This window comes from Mirounga angustirostris, unplaced genomic scaffold (genome assembly GCF_029215605.1).
Source record: "Mirounga angustirostris isolate CCGP_5_RB_7025 unplaced genomic scaffold, mMirAng1.0.hap1 SCAF_9, whole genome shotgun sequence".
Lineage (NCBI taxonomy): Eukaryota > Metazoa > Chordata > Mammalia > Carnivora > Phocidae > Mirounga > Mirounga angustirostris.
In genome coordinates this window covers 34,098,003-34,125,206 of record NW_026991717.1, presented here as the reverse complement: position 1 = coordinate 34,125,206, position 27,204 = coordinate 34,098,003, and the positions used below count along the sequence as shown (strand labels likewise).

Sequence of the window (27,204 nt, the reverse complement as noted above, 5' to 3'; positions counted from 1 at the left end):
GCAAGGCCAACGCTGTTGGGGCGGGGGGGTTTGTTTTCTGTTCTCTTTTCATATCCAGAGAGGTCAAATTATTGTTATTTTTAAAGATTTTATTTATTTGAGAGAAAGAGAGAGAGCATGAGCAAGGGGGCAGAGGGAGAAGCAGGGAGACCGAAGCGGTATTCGATCCCGGGACTCCAGGATCATGACCTGAGCCAAAGGCAGTCGCTTAACTGACTGAGCCACCCAGGCACCCGAGAAGTCAAATTATTTTTAGTGTAATCATACAACTCTGAATACAGGGAAGGAGGCCCAAAGCAAAAATTTTTGTTAAGCTATAAATTTAAAAAAAAAAAAAAAAGGCCTGACTAATGTTACTGGGTTTTAGATATTAGAAACATATCAAAGAAAATACTTCACCTACATAAATGTAAGGTTTACTGGTAACACAATGCTATAAATATAGCTTATATCTCTACCTGCAATGATAGGTGTTCATAAATAGAATATGAACTTGATTTCTGTGATGGCAGAATTGTCCTGTACTTTTGAATCTAATAGTGTTTTAAAGATAAATTTTGTTTCAATATGACTTTAGCACTTGAGCCTGAAGTTAACTATTTTCATTATTGTCATGTTTATTGCTAGCAGTGTTATATTTGTAGTAATTTGATCTTTTCATGTTACTGCTGCAGGGAGATTTGAATTTCTGCCCTTTTTGGAAGTGATCTGGTATCTTGTAATAAAATTAAAAGGGCCCAACAGTCTCATTCACTCAATCAACAGAGCAGTATCCCACTGAAATAAAAGAAAACTATAAGCATATAGTACAAGGGTATTCATTGCAGTATTGTTTATAGTGGCAAAATGCTGGAAACAAGGTGAATACCCATTAATAGGGTAATAGATGACTTCTGATACTTCCATTCTGAGGATTATTATGCAGCCATTAAAAATGTTAGAACTATATATGTTGTTGTGGATGGTATACATTTTAAAAAAGCTTGATGTGGAGTAGAGTGTTAAAAAATAAAATTTAACTGAGTAGACTTTAAAGATCTTACTGGCTTTATTCAATGATTCATGAATCAGGCAGCATTCATTCTGTACAAAATGGAAGGCTTCATAGGCAGAAAGGAGTGGGAACAGGGAAGTTACACGAGACAAAAATGTTGGTTATTGCAAGATCACTTTCCTTTAGATGACGGCAGGGGTCTATCAGGCATATTACCTCACTAATACTTACTGGGTGATTTTTCTTTAATTGAGATTTATTTTTTAAAGATTTTATTTATTTGACAGAGAGAGCACAAGCAGAGGGAGAAGCAGTCTCCCAGCTGAGCAGGGAGCCCAATGGAGGGCTCAATCCCAGGACCCTGGGATCATGACCTGAGCCGAAGGCAGATGCTTAACTGACTGAGCCACCCAGGTGCCCCCTGACTGGGTGATTTCTGATTACTGGTTTAAGATTCTATTCCTGGGAGAGGTAGAAAGTATAATTCAGTCTTTGTTGACATGGAACTTAATAACTCCATTTTGGGCCTTTTTTTGTTTTTTTAAAGTAGGCTCCACAACCAGCGTGGAGCTCAACATGGGGCTTGAATGCATGACCCTGAGATCAAGACCTGAGCTGAGATCAGGAGTTGGACGCTTAACTGACTGAGCCACCGAGGCACCCCCCGGTTTAATAGGGGTATATTGTGTGATCTTAATTTTGTGGCATAAAGAAAAAAACACATAGATCGGTAGATATGGCTATATAGATGTGGAGAAGATTAAAAGACTTCAGACAAAGAGAATTTTGGACAAATGCATAAATAAAAATATAAGACTGCTGTTGTAAAGGCCTTGAGGAGGGATGGAATAAAACTAGGCTAACGTGGGACACACAGAAATTCTAAACTATCAAGGATTATTACCAATTAGTTCCTTAGGAAAACTGGGGACTGATATTTATATTTTATTTAAGAATATGTAAGAAATGGGGGCACCTGGGTGGCTCAGTTGTTAAGCGTCTGCCTTCGGCTCAGGTCATGATCCCAGGGTCCTGGGATTGAGCCCCGCATCAGGCTCCCTGCTCGGTGGGAAGCCTGCTTCTCCCTCACCCATTCTCCCTGCTTGTGTTCTCTCTCTCTGTCAAAATAAATAAAAATCTTAAAAAAAATTAAAAAAAAGAATAAGAAATGATTTCGAGATCTTAATAAAAGCAAATAATACTGCTTTCTATGATTTATACTTACAAATTTTTTATAACTCCCTAATTCCCATTATTCAATGTATTTGTATATATACTTGTTTTTCTTCCTGTAAATTTAAAGATTAAACCTTTCAGAATGGAAAGCAAAAATTACTATTGTACTAGTTGATTTGGCTCAGATATAGTGCCTAGCATATACCAAATATTACATGAATATTTGTTAGATGAATAAATGGTCATAGAACTACATAAAAATGAAGAACCAGAAGAACATGATGTACTCTACATACATCCCAGCTATAAATGAGATCAAGTGGGCTAATAGAATCCTGTCTCAGAATGTTCTGAAAGACTTTTTGAAAAAGAGACTCACTAAAAAATTATAATTTATTTTAATTCTCCTTTCTGCAGAAAGGTTGCTGACTCATGAAGATGCTTTTTGAGTCTTTAAGATTTTTATTTATTTTTTTAGTAACCTCTGTGCCCATTGTGGGGCTGGAACTTACAACCCCAAGATCAAGAGTTGCATGCTCTGCTGACTGAGCCAGCCAGGCAACTTGAACCTTTAAGATTCTTTCCCAAAGTTTAAAAAAATATCCCAGTTAGGGGCACCTGGGTGGCTCTTTTGGTAAACGTCTGACTCTTGATTTCTGCTCAGGACATGATCTCAGGGTTGTGGGATCGAGCCTTGCCTTGGGCATGGAGTCTGCTTGAGATTCTCTCTCCCTCTGCCCCTTCCCCTGCTTGTGTGTGCGCTCTCTCTCTAAATACATAAAATCTTAAAAAAAAAAAATCCCAGATAAAAAATAGAGTTCTTTAGCATTTTAAAAACAGCTTTGTTGAGGTTTAATACACGTACCATAAAATTTACGGTTTGATCACTTCTAGTAAATTTATATACTTGCACAACTGTACCACAATCCACTTAACCTCCATCATTCCAAAAAGTTCCTTTGGGTCCATTTACAACCACTCTTTACTCCTAACCCCAGCTGACCACTGATCTGCTTTGTGTCTCCATAGTTTTGCCTTCTCTGCAGTTGCATGTAATCACACAATATATAGTCTTATGTGTCTGAATTTCACTTTGCATGTTTTTTGAGGTTCATTTATATTGTACATAGCAGTACTTTGTTCCTTTTTATTTCTAAGCACTATTCCATGGTATGAATATATGCATTTTGTTTATCTACCAATTGATGGACATTAAGACTTTTCCTGTTTTTGGCTATTATGGATAATGTTGCTGTGAATCTTTGCATGGCCACCCAGGCGCCCATGCATGGATATGTTTTTATTTATCTAGGAGTGAAATTGCTGGGTTGGTAAGTGTATGTTAACAAAAAATCAAAACTGCCAAACTTTTTTTTTTTAGATTTTAATTAATTAATTAATTAATTAATTTTAGAGAGAGAGCAAGTGGGGGTAGGAGCAGAGGGAGAGGGACAAGCAGACTCCGAGCTAAGTGCAGAGCCTGATAATGGGGCTCGATCTCAAGACCCTGACCTCAGGGCCCTGAGATCACGAACTGAGCAGAAATCAAGAGTTGGATGCTTGGGGGCGCCTGGGTGGCTCAGTCATTAAGCGTCTGCCTTGGGCTCAGGTCATGATCCCAGGGTCCTGGGATTGAGCCCCGCTTCGGGCTCCCTGCTCAGCATGGAGCCTGCTTCTCCCTCTCCCACTCCCCCTGCTTGTGTTCCCTCTCTCACTGTCCCTCTCTCTCTCTCTCTGTCAAATAAATAAATAAATAAAATCTTAAAAAAAAAAAAAAAGATTTGGCTGCTTAACTGGCTGAGCCACCCAGGTGCCCCATGCCAAACTTTTCTAAAGTTGCTGTATACCATTTTACATTTCCATGAGTAGTATGTGAGGGTTTCAGTTTTCCACGTCCTTGCCTTGTTAATACTTCATATTGTCAGTCTTTTAATATCAGTCATTCTAGTGTATGTATAGTGGTTATTGTGGTTTTAATTTATATTTCCCCAATGAATAATGGTATTGAGTATTGTTTTATGTGCTTATTCACCCATTTCTCTTGGGTCAAGTATCTACAGATTTTTTGCCCCTTTTAAAATGGATTATTTGTTTTAGTAAGATTTCTGTATTTGTTAAGTCAAGATAATAAAATAGCTAATAAAACAAGTATGTATTCTGTTTTATTTTGAGGATTTTTTTGTTATGAAGTATATTTTATCTCTAAAAGAATGAATAAAAGGTTATATGTAAGTTTTAAAGAACAGTGTAATGGAAACTTGTGTTTCTACTTCACAGGTTATAAAATGGGTCATTAACAATAACTTTGAGTCCTCCTAAATGTCTCTTCCTAAATTTTCCTCCTTTCCCATCAGAAGTATCTCTTTTATCAATTTTATGTTAATCTTTTTGCTTTTCTTTAGTTTTACTATATTTAATATCTCTAGATAATATATTGTTTTTTTTTTTTTTTTAAAGATTTTTATTTATTTATTTAACGGAGATAGAGGGCACAAATAGTCAGAGCGGCAGACAGAGGGAGAGGGAGAAGCAGGCTCTCCACCGAGCAGGGAGCCCGATGCGGGGCTCGATCCCAGGACCCTGGGATCATGACCTGAGCCGAAAGCAGCCACTTAACCGACTGAGCCACCCAGGCGCCCCGATATATTGGTTTTAAGAAATTGTTTAGTTTTTTCTTTTTTCAATGCTATATATTATCCCATTATAGGAAAATACTATAATTAATTTATCCATTCTACTAGAGATTTGAGTTCTGATTTCTTCAGTTTTATTGAGGTACAGGTGACAAAGTTATAAGATATTTAAAGTGTACAATGTGATCATTTGATATACATTGTGAAAGGATTCCCACCATCAAGTTATTAACAACATATCCTCACTCCACATGTTTTTTTCCTTGTGAGAACATTCCACCGTTTTAGCAAATTTCAATTATACAGTACACTTGTTATCAACTATAGTCATCTTAGACCTTATTCATCTTATAGCTGAGAGTTTGTACCCTTTTACCAATCTCTTCCTATTTCCCCTACCTCCCAAACCTGGCAATCACTTTTCTACTCTCTGAGCCTATAAGTTCAACTTATTTTTTCCTTCTGATTTTTAGTTTTAGGTTTTTTTCTTCTTTAAGTTTTTCTTTACTTTAAGTAAAAGTAAGCTCTGTGCGCAATATGGGGCTTGAACTCATGACCCTGAGGTCAAGAGTCACATGCTCTACTGACTGAGCCAGCCAGGAGCCCCTGATTTTTAGTTATTGAAAATAATGTTATTGTGAACAGGGCCAGGGTAAGGCCAGTGAGGTGCTTAGGGTGCAAAATGTAAGGAGTAAGAATGTCTCAGGCCTGGTTGTGAACATTTTTTTTTTTTTTAATGTGAACATTCTTATATATGTCTCTTAATCTAAGAGTTTTTCTAGGGTATTCCTAGAAACGGATTGTTGATTCATGGAGTAGGTACATCTTCACTTCATTACTTGTGGGAAACTCTAATGTGGTTGCAACAACTTCTACTTCTACCATCAGTTCCTATTGCTTACATCCTTGATATTGTCATAGCTTTAAATTCTGTCAATATGGTTGATATGAAATGAAGTCTTAATGTGATTTTTTAAAAAGTTTTATTTATTTATTAGAGAGAGAGAGAAACAGCATGAGAGGGGAGAGGGTCAGAGGGAGAAGAAGGCTCTGCTATGAGCCAGGAGCCCGAAGTGGGACTTGATCCCAGGACCCCGGGATCATGACCTGAGCCAAAGACAGTTGCTTAACCATCCGAGCCACGCAGGCGCCCCAAGTCTTAATGTGATTTTTTTTTTTTAAGGATTTTATTTATTTATTTATTTGACAAGAGACTCAGCAAGAGAGGGAACATAAGCAGGGGGAGTGGGAGAGGGAGAAGCAGGCTCTGCGCGGAGCAGGAAGCCCGATGCGGGGCTCGATCCCAGGACCCTGGGATCACGACCTGAGCCGAAGGCAGACGCTTAACTACTGAGCCACCTAGGCGCCCCTGATTTTAACTGACATTTACCTGATTATTATTTTTTTTTTTTAAGATTTTTTTATTTATTCATTTGAGACACAGAGAGAGAGAGAGAGAGAGAGGGAGAGAGCATGAGCAGGGAGAGAGGCAGAGGGAGAGGGAGAAGCAGGCTCCCCGCTGAGCAGGAAGCCCGATGTGGGGCTTGATCCCAGGACGCTGGGATCATGACCTGAGCCGAAGGCAGACGCTTAACCATCTGAGCCACCCAGGCGCCCCGTTTTTACCTGATTATTAATTAGGTGGAGCAGCAGTGGTTGTCTCTTTTCCTTTTCTGTTCAATGCCTGGTTCATATGTTTTGCTGCTTTTTCTTTCTTACTTTTTTTTTTTTTTTTAAGAATTTTTACTTATTTATTTGAGAGAGAGCAGAGTGAGTGAGCGAGAGAGAACACGAGTGTAGGGGGAGGGTCAGAGGGAGAGGGAGAAGCAGGCTCCTGCTGAGCAAGGAGCCTGATGCGGGGCTCGATCCCAGGACCCTGGGATCATGACCTGAGCCGAAGGCAGATGCTTAACTGACTAAGCCACCCAGGAGCCCCATGTTTTGCTTATTTTTCTACTTGGACGTTTTTCTTACTGTTTTTTTTTTTTTTTTAATTTTTTGATTGTTATGTTAATCACCATACATTACATCATTAGTTTTGGTATAGTGTTCCATGATTCATTGTTTGTGCATAACACCCAGTGCTCCATGCAGAATGTGCCCTCTTTAATACCCATCACCAGGCTAACCCGTCCTCCCACCCCTGTTTTCTTTTTTTTTTAAAGATTTTATTTATTTATTTGACAGAGAGAGAAGAGCACAAGCAGAGGGAGTGGCAGAGGGAGACGGAGAAGCAGGCTCTGCACTGAGCAGGGAACCCGATGTGGGACTCGATCCCAGGACCCTGAGATCATGACCTGAGCCGAAGGCAGATGCTTAACCATCTGAGCCACCCAGGCGCCCCCCTGTTTTCTTTTTACTGATTGTTTTGTAGTTAGTTATAGGTTCTGGCTGATAATCCTTTATCTTTTTATTTATTTTTTTGGTTTTGTATTGCAAGTATCTTCTCTTAGTTTTCTTTTTTTTAAAAAAGATTTTATGGGGCGCCTGGGTGGCTCAGTCGTTAAGCGTCTGCCTTCGGCTCAGGTCATGGTCCCAGGGTCCTGGGATCGAGCCCCGCATCGGGCTCCCTGCTCAGCGGGAAGCCTGCTTCTCCCTCTCCCACTCCCCCTGCTTGTGTTCCTTCTCTCGCTGTGTCTCTCTCTGTCAAATAAATAAATAAAATCTTAAAAAAAAAAAAAAGATTTTATTTATTTGTTTGACAGAAGGAGACACAGCGAGAGAGGCTACACAAGCAGGGGGCATGGGAGAGGGGGAAGCAGGCTTCCCGCAGAGCAGGAAGCCTGATGCGGGACTTGATCCCAGGACCCTGGGATCATGACTTGAGCTGAAGGCAGACGCTTAACGACTGAGCCACCCAGGCGCCCCTTCTCTTAGTTTTCTATCTTCACTTCCTTTTTGGAACAGAAGCTCTTAATTTTATTTATTTTAAAAATTTTTTTTTTAAAGATTTTATTTATTTATTTGACAGAGAGAGTTAGCGAGAGCAGGAACACAAGCAAGGGGGGAGTGGGATAGGGAGAGGGAGAAGCAGGCTTCCCCCCAACTCGATCCCAGGACCTTGGGATTATAACCTCAGCCGAAGGCAGACGCTTAACGACTGAGCCACCCAGGCACCCCTGGAAGTTCTTAATTTTAATGTAGTTGAATATTTAGATCTTTTCTCAATTGGTTTGTATTTTTATATCTTACTGAAGTAATCCTTCCCTATCCTATATTTTTTCTAAAGGTTTTTTTTTTTTTTTAAGATTTTATTTGCTTTTCAACAGAGAGAGACAGCGAGAGAGGGAACACAAGCAGGGGGAGTGGGAGAGGGAGAAGCAGGCTTCTCACTGAGCAGGGAGCCTGATGGGGACTCAGTCCCAGGACACTGGGATCATGACCTGAGCCGAAGGCAGACGCTTAACGACTGAGCCACCCAGGAGCCCTCTAAAGGTTTTTAAATTTGCCTTGTTCATTTTTAGTCTTTATCTTAATTCATTTTCATTTCCCTGATAAAGCTTTTTCTCTTTTTAAAAAGATTTTATTTATTTATTTGACAGAGAGATAGCACAAGTAGGCAGAGCAGCAGGCAGAGCGAGAATGAGAAGCCAGCTTCCCGCAGAGCAGGGAGCCCGATGGGGGACTTGATCCCAGGATGCTGGGATCATGGCCTGAGCTGAAGACAGAGGTAGAGGCTTAACTGACTGAGCCACCCAGGCACCCCTAAATCTTTTTCTATTGAAGTCTGTTTTGTTTAATGTTAATATGGCTAGTTTAGTTTTCTTTTTGTTTCTGTTCTCCTGGTGTGTCTTTTTCCATCGTTTTACTTTGTTTTTCTTTGCCTGTTTTAGATGTGTCTTTATATAAATAGCATACATCTAGATTTTTTAAAACATCCACCCTGATAACTGGAGAATTTCATTTTTTTCTCTTTCTTGTCTTGCCTTTTTTTTTTCTGAGTTTCTTTTTCTCTCTCTCCTCTTCTCATTTAATTACTTGTAAGTTATATACTCTATTCTTTAGTCTTCCTTTAATGAGTATACAATTTTTTTTTTTTTTAAAAAGGTTTTATTTATTTGACAGAAACACAGCTAGAGAGGGAACACAAGCAGGGGGAGTGGGAGAGGGAGAAGCAGGCTCCCCGTGGAGCAGGGAGCCTGATGCGGGGCTCGATCCCAGGACCCTGGGACTAGGACCTGAGCCGAAAGCAGACGCTTAACGACTGAGCCACCCAGGCGCCCTGAGTATACAATTTTTTAAAAATATTCAACTGAAAGTTTAAATTTAAAACTCAGTAATGTAGGGATTATCAAATGCTTCATTACTCATTGCCTTCTGTCAGTTCATGCTACTGTTGTTCAGTTTTATAGTTTTTGTGTTTCTCAACACCACAAATTATACTTTTGTTTTATTCAGTTAGTGGATGTTTAGAATACTTCCATATTTTACCAATTCCTTTGCTCATTCCACTCCTTCATTCTGGCGTTCTTTTCCTTTTTTTTTTTTTAAAGATTTTATTTATTTATTTGACAGAGAGAGACACAGCGAGAGAGAGAACACAAGCAGGGGGAGCGGGAGAGGGAGAAGCAGGCTCCCCGCGGAGCAGGGAGCCCGATGCGGGACTTGATCCCAGGACCCTGGGATCATGACCTGAGCTGAAGGCAGTCGCTTAACCAACTGAGCCACCCAGACGCCCCTTTTCCTTTTTCTTAATGTATATCCTTTAAAAGTTTATTTAAACAAAAAATTTTTTAAAGTTTTTTTTAGGTAATCTCTACACTCACCATGGGTCTTAGACTTAAAACCCCAAGATCAAGAGTCACATTCTCTTCCGACTGAGTCAGCCTGGTGCCATGAAAGTTAGTTTTGATAGATGTAAGACCTGAGGTTGACAAACTTTTTGTAAAGGGCCAGTAATAAATATTTTGGGCTTTGTGGGCCAGTCTCTGTTGCAAGTAACTCAACTATGCAGTTGTAGTGTGGAAGCAACCATAGACAAGAAATAAACGTGTGTGCGATTATGTTCTGATAAAATTTTATTTTAGACACTTAAATTTGAATTTTATATAATTTTCAGGTGTTACAAAATATTAAAAAATGTAAAAACTATTAAAAATGTAAAAACGGGTGCCTGGGTGGCTCAATTGGTTGAGTGTCTGACTCTTGGTTTTGACTCAGGTCATGATCTCATGGTCATGGGATTGAGCCCCACATCAGGCTCCCCGCTCAGTGTGAAGTCTACTTCAGATTCTTTCCCCCTCTGCCCCTCCTTGCTTGCACAAGTGCGTGTGAGCGCGCTCTCTCTCTCCCTCAAATAAATAAATAAATAAATAAATAAATAAATAAATAAAATCTTTTTAAAAAAATGTAAAAAGTATTCTTAGTGTTGTTGGCCATATAAAAATGGGTTGGATTTGTTTGACCTGCAGGCCATAGTTTGCTGACCTTGTGTTTAGATTAACATTCATTTTACTTAGCACCTGAGACATGGGAGTGATTTTTCTTATAATGTCTTTATGTGTAATTATTTCCCATTTTTAATTGTTGAGATGCCAGCTATCAGTCTAATTATCCTTTCTGTATAGCTTATCTGGTGATACTTTTTTTCTTTGGTTGCTTTTAAGAACTTATTGTCTCTGGTGCAGGTCCTTGTGATGTATGCAAGTGTGGATTTATTTTCATTTAACCTGGTCAGGATTGATTGAACATTCTGAATCTAAAGATTAGTGTCTCTCATTACTTCTGGAAATTTTCAGCCATTATTTTTGTTTATATCTTACCATATTATATGTAACAAAGGAGGTAGTTATAAGAAAAATCCCTTTGAAGATTTTCTGCAAAGTTAGAGTATAAGGTAGTATTTATTATATTCAGTAATGTCCCTTAAAAAAAAAACAACTCCCTCCTAGGGGTGCCTGGGTGACTCAGTTGGTTAAGTGGCAAACTCTTGATTTCAGCTCAGGTCATGATCTCCGGGTCATGGGATCAAGCCCCACATCAGGCTCAGTGCTCAGCAAGGAGTCTGCTTGAGGAGTCTCTCTCCCTTTCCCTCTGCCCATCCCCCTGCTTGTACTTGCTCTCTCTCTCTCTAAATTAAATAAATAAATCTTAAAACAATTCCTAGAATTGAGTGCTAGGTAATTTCTATATAGAAGACCTCATAAACTTCTTTTTATCAAAGTTACTACTTTTTTGGTTTGGCTGTTAGGATGTATAGCATTAAGTATAATACTAATATGTAGTGTCTAAGAGCTTAGTACATTTATTTGTGCACATTTTATGCATTATAATTATATATTACTCAGGGTGCCTGGGTGGCTCAGTCAGTTAGTGTCTGACTCTTGGTTTCTGCTTGGGTCACGGTTGTGGGCTCGAGCCCCACATCAGGCTCCTCATTCTGTCTAGAGTCTGCTTGAGATTCCCTCTCCTTCTCCCTCTCCCCTGCTCATGCTCTCTCTCTTTCAAATAAATAAAATCTTAAATATATATATATGTAATTATATATTACACATAAGTATGTAGATATGTAGATGTGCATTCTACATTATTAATAGTTTGGCTAGCAAAAGTATGACTTGACATTGCTTTTTAAACCATATTAAAAAATGGTTTTTAATTTTTCTTTGTGCCTATATGTAGTTAATGGATTAATTGCATGATTGGAGAGCTACTGATTATGGTTATTTGAATCCTTTTTTAAGTTAGCAAGATTTATGGTGATGCTTTAACATAGACTTCTTTCTTTTCAGAGAACTCCGGTTCCTGCATCTGCTGAATCTCAGAAACCCCGGCTGAAAAAAGGTCAGTACGCAATTTCATTGTATGTGTATATTTGCACAGATTTTTTATTGATTCTTTGTTTATATGCATTAGAGCTTTTAAAAATGTGCGTTTTGGAGAAAAACAGTAATAGTCTAAATGATCCTCTATACCTAGCTTTTATTTTATGGAGTTGTTAGATATTTTGGGATTGATTGTGCCTGTAAGTGTGTTTAAATGGGGCTTTATTATTAGGTAAGTGTGTATTTTCTACTTGTGGAAAAAACACTGAAGTTGTCATGGTACATATCAGGCCTCACATAATCTCATGTCTATGTTAAATAAGTGTGAGGTTTTGTGAAAATTGAGTCTGTGAAGACTAGGTAAGGGCATATACTGTGAAGAGCTGCATTTAAAAATCTAATAGAGATTATGTTCTGTTTTATTTAGAGGAATAGGATTCCTTCATTTGTTAACTTATAAAGTCTTAGGAAGGCTTGCATCAGATTGTAGTTTACTATATTGGATATTCTGTCAATGTTTAATAAACATGTCTAATGCCTAACAAACTTAGAAAAACCCAGACTTTTTACTTAGCAGAAGAGACCATCTATTTTATTATTTACCCATTTATTATTTTCTAGATGAGGAAATGAAGGCTGAGGGGAAGAGGCATGACTTGTTCAGGGTCATGGGTGTAGTTCTTGTCTGCATTATGAGACAATGAAATACATCCTTTTGCAGCATGTGTTTTCCTGTTGTCTGCTAAGATTTTTACATTTCATTTTGCCAATAAATTGTTTAGCTTACTTGGGCCATTTCTGTTCCTCTTTGAAATTCTAATACAAGTTGTTGGAAAATATGATTGCCTTCAGAATTTGTTTTCAAAGGGTTTTTCAGGAATACGTCTTTCATTGAAAGAGCATTACATCTGTAATTTAGATTATTTGTGAAGCTTAGGTGTTTCTTCTAATATCTAACATAGTTGCTAATATTTTTTATATTACATCGTTTTGGACATGAGAACAATCTTGCTGTGATGTCTGTCACTTCGTTTAATCGCTGGGATGATTTGGCTAGTTACGTGGGGCTAGTGGGTAGTATGATTGTCTCTCCAGTGTTCTTTCCATGCTTCCTCCAGAGTCAAACTCCATGATTCGACTGAGTCACAGTCTAGGAGAGCTGGGACTAATTAGTATATACCAATCAAAAATTGGCATGTGCCCAAATCAGGCTAATGAGATACAAAGCTGATAGCTGTGGGGCAAAGGGTCACATTGGACACGTTATGCTATAAGATGTAACAGTGCTGTAGTGCCCCTCCCAAACCTTTCTTCCCACTTTCTGATTTCTATGATTAAAGTTTAGTTTTCCCTGTTCTTGAACCCCTCATATGTGAGTATTTACCCAGTTCCAGGACCCGTGATAGGTTATCGGGAATATAAAGATAAATAGGGCCTGGATTCTGCCCTCAGGAATTGACAGTCCTCAGGGTGTATAAGAAATAAGCAAATTATTGCAGTGTAGTGTATGCCTTCCAGCTTTTTACACTCTTTTTCATATGAAATGTCTAGAACTCTTTTGCCGTTATTACTTTGGTTCTCTGGTGGAATTCACTGTTCCCCTTGGAAGTATAAATTCCAGGACTAAACAGAGTATTTCAGGTGTGAACAAGGCCAAGTGGAATGTCTGGAAGGTAAAAATCTCTTCATCTGGATCTTTTATTTTTTTTAGTCCAGCGCAAAGTTGCATTGCCTTTTGGTCAACCATTTTACACATTTGCAATACCACTATATCCAGTTCCAGGGGTATCATTCATGTAGAGTACAATGACTGCAGTGTAAATGATACCTTTGGACTTGTGCAAGGTAGTGATACAGGCACCTAAAATATCGAGGGTATAACCTCTTAACCTGACCTTAATTTCTGGGTTCCGTAACCCAAGATTTTATCAGTCAGTATGGTGAATTACATTGATTAAATTTTTGGAATGTTGTACCACCTTTCAGTTCCAGGGATAAACCCCACATGGTCATGATGTATTAACCTTTTTATATGTTACTGACTCAGTTTGCTATTTTTTGTTAAGGACTTTTGCTTCTTTTTATGAGGGATGTTGGCCTATAGTTATTATTATTCTTTTTTTTTTTTTGCAATGCTTTTGTCTTTTTTTGGTATCAGGGTTATGCTGGCGTCAAAACAATTTGGGAGCTATTCACTCTTCTCTTTCCTGGAAGATTTTGCTTAGAAAATTGGTGTTATGTCTTTTCTTAAATGTTTGCTAGAGTGTGACGATGAAGCAATCTGGGTCATGATTTCTCTGTGTTGGAAGGCATTTAAGTACAAACTCAATTTCTTTAATAGATATTATGGGTTTATTCAGATTATATGTATTTCTTTAGGGAGAGCTTTGGTAATGTTTTTCTTTCAAAGAAATTTGTCCATTTCATCTCAGTTATCAAATTTATTGGTATAAAGGTCATGACACTCCTGTATTTTCCTTTTAATATCTGTAGGATGTGTAGTGATAGTCCCTGTGTTCCTGATTTTGATGATTTATGTCTACTGTCATTTTTTTCTTGGTCAGCCTGGCTAGAGGTTTATCCATTTTATTGATCTTTTCAAAGAACCAACTTTTGATTTTATTTTTTCTTCTTTCTTGCTTTTCTGTTTCAATTTCATTGATTTCTGCTCTTATCTAATATTGTGTTTAATTTGCAGTTTCTTTTTTCTTTTTCCAGTTTCTTTTTCTTTTTTTTCTTTTCTTTTTTTCATTTTTAATAGCTCTATTTTTTTTTTTGATGTAGTGTTCCATGATTCATTGTTTGTGCATAACACCCAGTGCTCCATGCAGAACGTGCCCTCTTTAATACCCATCACCAGACTAACCCATTCCCCCCACCCCCCTCCCCTCTAGAACCCTCAGTTTGTTTCTCAGAGTCCATAGTCTCTCACAGTTCATCTCCCCCTCCAATTTCACCCCTTCATTTTTCCCTTCTTACTGTCTTCTTTTTTTAACATATAATGTATTATTTGTTTCAGAGGTACAGGTCTGTGATTCAACAGTCTTACACAATTCACAGTGCTCACCATAGCACATACCCGCCCCAATGTCTATCACCCAGCCACCCCATGCCTCCCACCCCCCACCACTCCAGCTGATATGAGGAATTTTTCCAGTTTCTTAAGGTAGGAACTTAGATCATCGGTTTGAGTCTTCTTTTCTATTGTAAGCATTTAGTACTTTATGTTTCCCTCTAAGCACTGTTTAACTGGTTCATATGCATTTCAAATGTTATGTTTTAACTTTTTTTTTAATTTTGTATTTTTTTTAAAGAATTTATTTATTTGACAGAGAGAGAGACAGCGAGAGAGGGAACACAAGCAGGGGGAGTGGGAGAGGGAGAAGCAGGCTTCCCGCCGAGCAGGGAGCCCGGCGTGGGGCTCAATCCCAGGACCCTGGGACCATGACCTGAGCCGAAGGCAGACGCTTAACGACTGAGCCACCCAGGCGCCCTGTTTTAACTTTTATACAATTCTAAATATTTTTAAATTTCCTTTGTGTTCCCCTTTAACCCATGTATAATTAATAAAGGTACTAATCAATTTCCCTATATGGAATTTTTCCAGATTTTTTTTTGTTGTTGTTATTGGTTTCTAGTTTAATCTAGTTATGGTTAGAAAACATACTTTATATGGTTTGTGTTATGGCCCAGAATGTGATCTGTGTTCATGAATATTCCATGTGCCTTGAAAAGAATTTGTATTGTCCTGTTGGATGGAGTAATCTATAAATGTCAGTTAGGTCAAGTTGTTTGATAATGTTGTTAATCTAGGTACTTATCGATACAGATATTAATATCCTTATCAAGATACTGATATCCTTAATGAGAGAAGAGTGTTAAAGTATGCACATGTAATTATGGGTTTGTCTATATCCACTTAAAGATCTATCAATTTTTACTTCGTGTATTTTGAAGATCTGTTGTTGGATGCATAGACATTTAGGATTGTTTGACTTCTTGGTGAATTGACTCTTTTATAATTATTTAATGTCCCTCTTCTATTCCTGATAAAATTCCTTATTTGAAGTCAGCTTTGTCTGATGATAATAGAGATGTTCCAGTTTTGCTTTGATTAGTGTTTGTATGATAATGTATAGTTTATAAACAGATACACCTTTTTTTAAAGTATGAAGTTCTGGGAGTTTTGACAAGTGAAAATAGTCGTGTGACTACCACCACCACCACAGTCAAGATAAAGAACAGCTTAATCACCCTCAGTAATTCACCTTGACTTTGTAGTAAACCACTTCTTCCACTTCCAGTTGCTGGCAGTCATTGATTTTTTTCTACCTATAGTTTTATCTTTTCGAGAATATCATTCATTCATTCATTCATTTATTTTTTAAGATTTTATTCGAGAGAGAGACAGCGGGAGTGAGCTCAAAGCAGGGGTAGTGGCAGGCAGAGGGAGAGGGAGAACCAGGCTCCCTGAGGAGTCAGGAGCTGGATGCAGGGCTTGATCCCAGGACCCTGAGATCGTGATCTGAGCCAAAGGCGGACGCTTAACCGACTGACCCACTCAGGTGCCCCGAGAATATCATTTAAATGAAGCATACATTATGTAATGTGTGTATACACACCCTTTTGGGTGACTTTTTTCACCTAGTGTAATGTTTTTGAGATTTATCCATGTCGTTGTGTGTTTGAGTTTCTTTTTATTGATAAGTAGTAGTCAGTTGTATGTGTATACTGCAGTTCATTCGTCCATCCATTCACCAAAGGACTTTTAGGGTTTTGGCTATTACAAATACAGCTGCTACATAAACATTTGCTTAGAGGGTTTTGTGTGAACATATTTTTATTTCATTTGTGAAGTGTCTTGGAATGGGATTGCTGGATGGTATTGTGAGTATATGTTTAGTTTTATTGAAAATTGCCAAGCTGTTTTCCAAAGTAGTTAAACCATTTTGTATTTCCTTCTACAAAGTATGAGTGTTCCTTATACCTCATAAATGATTTGGGAAATAGTCTCTCCTTTTTAATTTTCTGGAAGAATTTGTGGAGAATTGACTAATTTCATCCTTAAGTATTGGTTGTAATGTTTCTGTGAAGGCATTTGGGCCTGGCGTTTTCTTTCTTTCTTTCTTTCTTTCTTTTTTTTTAAAGATTTTATTTATTTATTTATTTGAGAGAGAGAGAGAGAGAAACAGCATGAGAGGGGATACGGTCAGAGGGAGAAGCAGGCTCCCCACTGAGCCGGGAGCCCGATGTGGGACTCGATCCCAGGACTCCGGGATCATGACCTGAGCCGAAGGCAGTCGCTTAACCAACTGAGCCACCCAGGCACCCGGGCCTGGCGTTTTCTTTTGTAGAAATGTTTTCAACAATAAATTCAATTTATTTAATAGAGATAAGGCTAAACAGGTTACTTAATTTTTCTTAATTGAGCTTTGGTAGTTTATGTCTTTCAAGGAATTTTTTCACTTCATCTAAATTGTCTGATTTATTGGCATGAGTTCACAATTTTCCCTAGCAGGTGTTAAAAATACTCTGAACGTTTTATAATTAAAACAGTGTATTACTGGTACACAATTAGAAGATAAACCAGTGGGGGGTGGGGCATGTCTGGGTGGCACAGTCAGTTGAGCGACTGACTCTTGATTTCAACTCAGGTCCTGATCTTAGGTTCATGAGATCCAGTATCACGTAGGCTTCACACTTAGTACAAGTCTGTGCTTGTCCTTCTCCCTCTGCCCCTCCCCCTGCTTGAGTGCACACTCTCTCTCTCAAATGAATAAATAATTTTTTTTTAAATAAATCTTTAAAAAGGGGTGCCTGAGTGGCTCAGTCGTTAAGTGTCTGCCTTCGGCTCAGGTCATGATCCCAGGGTCCTGGGATCGAGCCTCGCGTCAGGCTCCCTGCTCGGCGGGAAGTCTGCTTCTCCCTCTCCCACTCCCCCTGCTTGTGTTCCTTCTCTCGCTGTCTCTCTCTCTCTCTCTGTCAATTAAATAAATAAAATCTTTAAAAAAAAAAGAACTCTTAAAAACTTGGGGTAGGGGAAAAAGACCAAATAATAAAAAATGGATAAAACACAATCACAATTTACACACATACACAAACACACTATAAGAATGACCTTTGGGCACATGAAAAATATGTTCAACCTGACTCAGAGTAAGAGAAATTAAAATTAAATCCATACTAAGGTACCATTTCTCACCTATCAGGATAGCTAAAATTAAAAAGTGCGAGTACACATTCAATTTGCGAGGCTGTGGGAAACAGACACTGTCTTACATTGCTGGTGAGAATCTCAATTGTTACGGAAGGGAATTTGGCAACATCTAATAAAACTCTATAATCACATTTCTAGGACTTTACTCTGAAGATAACATCTCTGACAATAAACAAAGGCTTATTAACTATTATTCTTTGTGCTGCTGTGATTGTAAAATATTGGAAACTTAAATGCCTGTGTATAAAGAATGTTTGAATAAATGGTAGTATAGCCACATAATAGAGTACACTGCCGCTTTAAAAGAATAAGATTAATATGATTTGATATAGAGTGATTTCCAAGATAAATTGTTACCTTAAAAAACAGTACAAAAGAGTAGTTGCCGTATGCTACATTTTTATAAGAGAGAAGGGGAAATAAAAAATATGTATGCGCTTATTTTCACAAAAAAGAACCACCAGAAGGATATATCAGAAACAAATGAGATGGGCTATCTACGGGGCCTTGTATGGAAATGCTGTGGAAAGGATAGGGGATGTGACACTTCTTTAGGTATGTCTTTCTGTGTAGTTCCGACTTTTGGAATCATGTATTATTTCAATAAAAATTGGGAAAACAAAAATCTTAAAAATAAAATGCAAGCAGAAGCCAATATGCTATGGTTTATTGGAGTCAAGTTTTCTTACTGTTGGAGAAGGGAGTTACATGATATAGAAAGGGGAGAGGTGAAATTAAACCCTAATGGATTAGGGGTGGATTGGAATTGGAGGTATTAGTATTGAAGGCATGGATTTTAATACAGATACATACTTATAGAATAGATTATTTCCCTACTTCTGTCCACTGAGAAGGGTTAGCATCAATGACACCCTAGTAGCCATGAGCACGGTTAGTGCCCAGATCTTAGTTTCTATGTAGTTCCAGTAAAAGGAACCAGGGTTCCTTAGAGAAATGCCTAATTCCATGTGTAAAGCTAGGAGAGTACAAGATGAACCTGGGATATCTTGTGCCAGAAAGTAAAGAATGGCTTACAAAGTGATGGGAGTTTGTCATAAAGACACAGAAGTGGATTTCAAGGGCTTTATCTGGCCACTGGCCAGTTCTGGAGTGATTTAAGTTTCCAACAATATAGCAATGGATTATAACACATGGAATAAAATAAGAATACACCAGTGCATACTGATAGAAATATACTAATAAGGAAAAGTTCTTTCTTTTAAAATAGAATGATAACTAGTAAGTATAGAATGAATGATAGAAAATTACCACTTGGCAACCATCATAGCAATAATTGATTCATGCAAAACTCTTCAGTGGATCTAAACTAGTGGGTAAAAGTTTGATGGGAAACAAGATATTTACATAAGTCTCTAAATCTCTCTCCATAAGATATATTTTAATTATGAAGTAGTAATAACTTCATAGTGAAAAAATTTGCCAGACACTACCTTGACCAAATGATAACATCACATTAATGGAGCAAATCAGTATCCTGTGCTTCCTAAATCACTTCTATGGTATTCTTGCCAAAAATAATACCTTTAGTCTAATCTTGAAGAAATATTAGATGAACCCAAATTGAGAGGTAGTCTACAAAATAACTAGCCTGCATTAAAAAGAAAAATGTCAAGGTCATGGAAGGCAAAAGTTAAAGAAGACTATAAAGAGACAAGAAGGAAACTATAACATATGGTCCTAGATTTGATTCTAGAGCAGAAAAACATCTTTTTTTTTTTAAGTTTATTTATTTAGTTTTAGTAATCTCTACACCCAGTGTGGGCTTCGAACTCAGAACTCTGAGGTCAGGCGTCGCATGCTCTTTCGACTGAGCCAGCCAGGTGTCCCCAGAAAAGGGGCGGCTGGGTGGCACAGTCAGTTAAGCGCCTGACTCTTGGTTTTGTTTCAGGTCGTGATTTCAGGCTTGTGAGATTGAGCCTCACATAGGGCTTTGTGCTCAGCGCGGAGTTGCTTTAAGATTCTCTCTCCCTCTGCCCCCTCCCCCTGCTCGTGCTCTCTCTCTCAAAAGTAAATAAATCTTATGTTTTTAAAAAGATTTTATTTATTTATTTGACAGAGACAAAGAGAGAGAGGGAACACGAGCAGGGGGAGAGGGAGAAGCAGGCTTCCTGCTGAGTAGGGAGACTGACGTGGGCCTCCATCCCAGGACCCTGGGATCATGACCTGAGCCAAAGGTGGATGCTTAATGACTGAGCCAAAAGTAAATAAATAAATAAAGTAATATTACATTATTTTCTAAATTGTAAAATATATAAAATGTAACCATTTTTAAGCATACAGTCAGTCCAGTGGCATTAGTTACATTTACAGTGTTGTGCAACCATCACCACTGTCTATTTCCAAAACTTTCATCCCAACCAGAAACTCTGTACCCATTAAGCAATAATTTTCCTTTGTACCTTCCCCCCTAGTCCCTAGTAACTTCTACTTTCTGTCTCTATGAAATTTGCCTCTTCTAGATATTTGATATATTCAGAATAGTATTTGTCCTTTTGTGTCTGGCTTATTACATTTAGCATAATTTTTTTTTTTTTAAGATTTTATTTATTTATTTGACAGAGACATAGAGAGCACAAGTAGGCAGAGCGGCAGGAAGAGGGAGAGGGAGAAACAGATTCCCCGCCAACGCGGGGCTCGATCCCAGGACCCTGGGATCATGACCTGAGCTGAAGGCAGACACTTAACCGACTGAGCCACCCAGGCGCCCCTAGCATAATGTTTTATTTTTTTTTTTAATTTTATTTATTTATTTGCGAGAGAGAATGAGATAGAGAGAGCATGAGAGGGGGGAGGGCCAGAGGGAGAAGCAGACTCCCTGCTGAGCAGAGAGCCCGATGTGGGACTTGATCCCAGGACTCCAGGATCATGACCTGAGCCGAAGGCAATCGCTTAACCAACTGAGCCACCCAGGCGCCCCCCTAGCATAATGTTTTAAAGATTCACCTATGCTGCAACATGTATACAGATGTCATTCTTTTTTAAGGCTGAATGATACTCCACTGTATGTGTATCTCACATTTTGTTTATCCACTCGTCTGTTAATGGACACAGACAGGTGGTTTCCAACTCCAGGCTGTTGTAAATAATGCTGCAGTGAACACTGGTGCACAGATTTCTGTTTGAGATGCTGCTTTCATTCCTTTTGGGTGTATATCTACAAATGGAATTCCTGGATTGTACGGTAATTCTATGTTTAGTTTTTTTAGGAAATGCCAAACTCTTCTACAGCAGCTGCATGTGCAAACGCTCCAGTTTCTCCACATCCTTGCCAACACTGTTATTTTCTGCTGCTGCTTTTTTTTCTTTTTAAATAACTATCCTAGTAGGTGTGAAGTGGTATCTCCTTGTGGTTGCCATTTACATTTCCATAACGATATTGGGCATCTCTTCTCATGTTCTTATTGGCCATTTGTATATGTTCTTTGTAGAACTGCCTATTTTCAAATGCTTTACCCATTTCTACATTGGGTTGTCTTTTTGTCATTGAGGTTAGGGCTATTTTAATAGTGATTGATTCATGTCTCCCCCCCCCCCCCCCCAAGAGGTGTATGCTTCAGTTATTTCAGGATTTTATTTAAAAATTTGATTTTAAGAACCTTATACAGTACCATTTAGCTTAAAAAAGCCAACATTCTTTTCTCTCTCTTTAGTCTGAAAAGAAAGATTTAAAGGAATTGAGAATCTAGTCTTGATTTAATTTTGGAAATAAAGTTTTAGCTAAGCATTATCCTCTTTTTCCTCATGTCTTAAGTATCATGTAGAACTAGAGTGATGAGTAAGTTATTTATATTTAAAAATTATCAAGGCACCCTTATATGCAGAGAAATATTCAAGTGTGAATTGACATAATACTTTTTTTTTTTTTAAGATTTTATTTATTTATTTGAGACAGAGAGAATGAGAGAGAGAGAGAGCACATGAGAGGGGGGAGGGTCCGAGGGAGAAGCAGACTCCCTGCCGAGCAGGGAGCCCGATGCGGGACTCGATCCCGGGACTCCAGGATCATGACCTGAGCCAAAGGCAGTCGCTTAACCAACTGAGCCACCCAGGCGCCCTGACATAATACTTCTGAGTAAAAGTTTGTCAGTATCAGAAACTGTAAAAGTTTATATTATTTAACTTAGTACTTCCTGTTCTAAGAATCTATCCTAATAAGGTATCCTCAGCACATGTATGATTTCATTCATTTTTTTTTTTTTTTTAAGATTTTATTTATTTATTTGACAGAGAGAGACACAACAAGAAAGGGAACACAAGCACGGGGCGGGCACCTGGGTGGCTCAGTCGTTAAGCGTCTGCCTTCGGCTCCGGTCATGATCCCAGGGTCCTGGGATCAAGTCCCACATTGGGCTCCCTGCTTGGCGGGAGGCCTGCCTCTCCCCTCTCCCACTCCCCCTGCTTGTGTTCCCTCTCTTGCTGTCTCTCTCGCTGTCAAATAAATAAATAAAATATTAAAAAACAACAAAAAAAACCAAGCACATTAAGCAGACGCTTAATGACTGAGCCACCCAGGCGCCCCTGATTTTTTTCTTAAGCAAAGATATTCATTACAGAATTATTGATAGTAGTGATTTATTGGAAACAATCTACAAATCCAGCAGTAAAACAAGGCTAAGTGATCATTCATGCAAATAAATACTAGTAGCTATTTAAAATAATGTTATTTATTTATTTTTTTAAGATTTTATCCATTTATTTGAGAGAGAGAGACAGAGCATGCACAAGCAGGGGGAGGGGCAGGCAGAGGGAGAAGCAGGCTCCCTGCCGAGCAGGGAGCCCAATGCAGGACTTGATCCCAGGACCCCGGGATCATGACCTGAGCCGAAGGCAGACGCCTAACCGACTGAGCCACCCAGGCTTCCCTAATGTTTATTTTTTAAAAGCAGAATCTAAAATTGTCTGCAGATAAATATTTTTCTTAAAATGCACATATGAAAAGATTAGGAAGAAATAATGGTAAATTGATAACCATGATTATCTGTGAGTAGTGTGAATATGTGAGGTTTTAATTTTTTTTGTTGTTCCTTTCTGTATTTTCAGTAGTAAATAACAGAAAATCCAACTCCAAGTGGCTTAAATAATAAGGAATTTTTTCGGTTAATAGAAGAGGAAGTCCAGAATTAGAATGGGCTCTAGCATTGGTCAAGCAATTCAATGATATATAAAGCCCTAAGTTCTTTCTGCCCTTCCACTCTGCTATGCAATGCCTGCTTTTTCCTGAAATAAAGTTGCTAGTAGCATTTGGCATCCATTTTTCCAATGCCAGAGATATGGTCTGGCTTCCCGTAGTTCTCTTTTAAAAATAAGAAAGGCCTTTATTCCCCCAGAACCTCTTAGGAATACTCTTATCATTGGATCAGATTGATAGGCCTGCCAGTCATGGGCAAGGGAGATAGGATTACCATTAATTAGTTTAATTTCATCAGCTGATAGGGAGTGAATTTTGAGGAGTCAGGGTAATTAATCATTGCTGGTTGCAGAGCACAGACAGATAAGTAAGTGGCATATGGATACACAAATGAGGATACACAGGAGGCTGTCAGACTGTTCTCCCTCTGGCACAGTGTTGTTTTAGGAATCACTAGCCCTGAGCTTGCTTCTGTTTCTGTCATCGTCTGCGTCATCTCTGTTTTTCTCTTTGTGTTTATTCTGACTCTTTGCTTGTAGTGCTGCTACTGATTACTTCTCTTTTGCTTTCCTTTGCCTTTTATGATAAAAACATCTTAAATAGTGTAAATATCTGAATCACACATTTTATATTGTACAGGTTTGTAAAATGATTGACTCTGAAGAATAGAATATCAGAAAATAGTTTGTTTTGTATAAAACTTGGTTTAATATATATATTTTTTAAAGATTTTATTTATTTATTTGACAGAGAGACACAGCGAGAGAGGGAACACAAGCAGGGGGAGTGGGAGAGGGAGAAGCAGGCTTCCCACGGAGCAGGGAGCCCGATGCGGGGCTCAATCCTAGGACCCTGGGATCATGACCTGAGCCGAGGACAGATGCTTAACGACTGAGCCACCCAAGCACCCCTAAAACTTGGTTTAATATTACTCAGTAATTTCTCTTGAAATCTGATGTCAAATTGGGCTTCCAGTTAAGATGGTGCAGTAAACTCAAGTTTTGGTCACTCCTGCTCCAGATACGGAGCAATAAAGAATAAAATATGAGTAGAAAAAATACACACAGCCAACCTGAAGGAAATTGTCTTTAGGCAAATAGACTATTCAGAAAAAGGAAAGGATAATGATTTTTGTTTTATTTTAAAATAAAATCAGAAAAATCAACATAAGTTCATCTTAGAAATTTGGAAAATATAAGGAATATAAAGAAAACAGGATAAATATCAGCCTTAAGAATTAATGAACTTTAGTTGAAAAATTAAAGTAGTATTTTGAACAAAAGCTTTCACATTTCACTGTGAAATCCTTGGGTGTCTTATTAACCTGTAGTTCAGATTTTCTCAACCTTGGCAGTATTGACATTTTGGGCACGATAATTCTTTATTGTGGGAGATTAACCTATATGTTGTGGGATGCTAATAGCATCCCTAGCCTCTACCTAGTACAAGTTAGTAGCGCCCAGTTGTGACAACCAAACGTCTCCAAATATTGCCATATGTCTCTGGGGCCCAAAATTGTTCCTAGTTGAGAACCACTGCTCTGGTTAAACGGTATGACACTTGGAAGTAGAAGGCAGGAAGCTGACAAATTTAACATGAAGAACTCACACAGAAGTTGGATTAGCAAGCAGAAAGACTTCATCTGAATGAGGAATAGTTGAGGGCATTTTGACTGAGAATCTCAGAGTCTGGATTTGGATGCTGTCCCCCAACCACACCCTACCCCTCGGCCTGAGAGGCTTATAATCCTCACTTGACTCTGGTTTTGAGGATGGTGAGTGCCAACTGTGGAAGGGGTAAATGACTTTCTGCTTGGGATTTTTGTGCAAATATATCTGGACTTTTTCACAAACTAGGAACTTCTTATTTGGAATTGTTTACCAGAATTACTTGATGGTTCTGAGAAAATAATATTCTACATGGGGCTACTTAAGTCCTCTTATTTTTCCCTATGGTATGACCTCAGGTGACTTTCTTCTGGCTTTCAGTTGAGGACCCTATCCATCATTGAGGTGAGTGAATTGATTTACTTCATGGGTATATTATTTTCTTTAAGGAGTTTCCACTGGAGGCCTTTTCCATTTGGGGGTGGCTATAGCCCCAGATGAGTTTTGTCTACAACCTGAGACAATATATTTACTTGTGAGAAACTTGGTCTCAGCTTGAGGTTTGCTTTCAGAGTTTTTTTTTTTTTAAAGATTTTTATTTATTTTATTTATTTGACAGAGAGAGAGATAGCGAGAGCAGGAACACAAGCAGGGGGAGTGGGAGAGGGAGAAGCAGGCTTCCCGCCGAGCAAGGAGCCCGATGTGGGACTCGATCCCAGGACCCTGGGACCACGACCTGAGCCAAAGGCAGACGCTTAACGACTGAGCCACCCAGGCGCCCGCTTTCAGAGTTTTAATAGAAGACTTTTTTTTTACTGTGGCAAAACATATGTCACATAAAATTTACCTCTTTAAACATTTTTAAATGTACAATTTAGTGGCATTAATTGCATTCACTGTTTTGTACAACCATCACCACTGTCTTTTGTCACCACATACAAAAACTATATACCCATTAAATAATAACTCTCCATTTCTTCCTCACCTCTAACCCCTGATAACCTCTGTTCTACTTTCTGTTTCTCTGAATTTGCCTCTTTTAGTTATTTCATATAAGCAAAATCATATAGTATTTGCCTTTTTGTGTCTTGCTTATATTCCACTTAGCATAATGTTTTCAGGTTTCATCTGTGTTGTAGCATGTTGTATAGGATTCCATTCCCTTTTAAAGCTGAATAATATTTCATTGTATGTATATACCACATTTTGTTTATCAGTTTGTTGATGGACATTTGGGGTGCTTCCATAGTTTTTTTTCTTTTTTAATTAAAAAATTTTTTTTTTTTTTTTTTTTTTAAATTTTAGGTAGGCTCCATGCCCAACTTGGGGCTTAAAATCACAACCCTGAGATTAAGAGTGACAGGCTCTACTGACTATCCAGCCAGGTGCTCCTCCATAGAATATTTTTAATGTGTCAGTAATTCCTTTTTTTTTTTTTAAAGATTTATTTATTTATTTTAGAGCAGGGAGAGGGGCAGAGGAAGAGAGAATCCCCACTGAGACCAGAGCCCGATGTGGGGCTCGATCCCATGACCCCGAGATCAGACCCCAGTCAAAACCAAGCCCAACCCACTGTGCCACCCAGGCGCCCCATAATGTGTCAGTATTAAAGAATTTAAAGGTTGTGGAGTTCGGAATGTTACAGATATTCTGGAAATATGTCCTTTTCTATTCTGTGTATAACAGTTTCTTCTACAGACTAACTGCAATCTATATATTTGGTTCCCAGTGATGATGTTATAGATAATATGCTTTTGACTTCATTCATACCACTCCCTTTTCCTGTATTTCAGTTCTTGTGTACACAGAATTATAGAGTTAGGACGTAATTTAGTTGTTATCTAATTCAGTTTACAATCCACGTGAAATTGCTCTCACAGCATCTTGGATAAAGAGTTATCTCACTTCACTATTTCTGCTGTAATAGTGAATGACTTTTATTGATTTGCTTTTTGAAGAGATAATCTTAGAATAGAATTTCTTAGTCTATTGTAATCTGGCTTTTGCCCTACCACTCAACTGATTAAATTGAGCTGAGCATTGGCATGTTTTTTTATTGTGGTAAAATATACAAAACATAAAATTTATCATTTTAACCATTTTTAAGTGTACTGTTTGTGACATTAAGTACATTCACATTGTTCTGCCACTGTCACCACCATCCATCTCCAAACTTTTCCCATCTTCTCAAACTGAAACTTTGTACCCATTAAACAATAACTCCCCATTACTCCTTTCTCCCAGCACCTGGCAATGACCATTCTACTTTCTTTTTCCTTTTTTCTTTTTCTTTTTTTCCAGTTTTATTGCGATATAAGTGACATATAATATTGTATTAATTTTAGGTGTACAACATGATTTTTTTTTTTTTTTTTAAGATTTTATTTATTGGGGCGCCTGGGTGGCTCAGTCGTTAAGCGTCTGCTTTCGGCTCAGGTCATGATCTCAGGGTCCTGGGATTGAGCCCCACGTTGGGCTCCCTGCTCGGTGGGAAGCCTGCTTCTCCCTCTCCCACTCCCCCTGTTTGTGTTCCCTCTCTTGCTGTGTCTCTCTCTGTCAAATAAATAAAATATATTAAAAAAAAAGATTTTATTTGAGAGAGAGAATGAAAGAGAGAGAGAGCACAAGAGGGGGGAGGGTCAGAGGGAGAAGCAGACTCCCTGC

At 38.4% G+C, this 27,204-nt stretch overlaps 1 protein-coding gene across 4 annotated transcripts in view; it reads left to right on the top strand.

The window, feature by feature from the left end:
* The window catches only part of BBS4 (Bardet-Biedl syndrome 4), a 59,649-nt gene that overhangs the window by 1,539 nt on the left and 30,906 nt on the right, over window positions 1-27,204 (top strand). For 3 of the 4 annotated variants that reach the window (XM_064570181.1, XM_064570179.1, XM_064570182.1), the window contains exon 2: window positions 11,535-11,586. In XM_064570181.1, the coding sequence (XP_064426251.1) occupies window positions 11,535-11,586 (52 nt within the window). Of the gene's footprint in view, window positions 1-8,425; window positions 8,474-11,534; window positions 11,587-27,204 lie in introns of those variants that run through there. The other variant, XM_064570180.1, reaches the window with a different exon arrangement.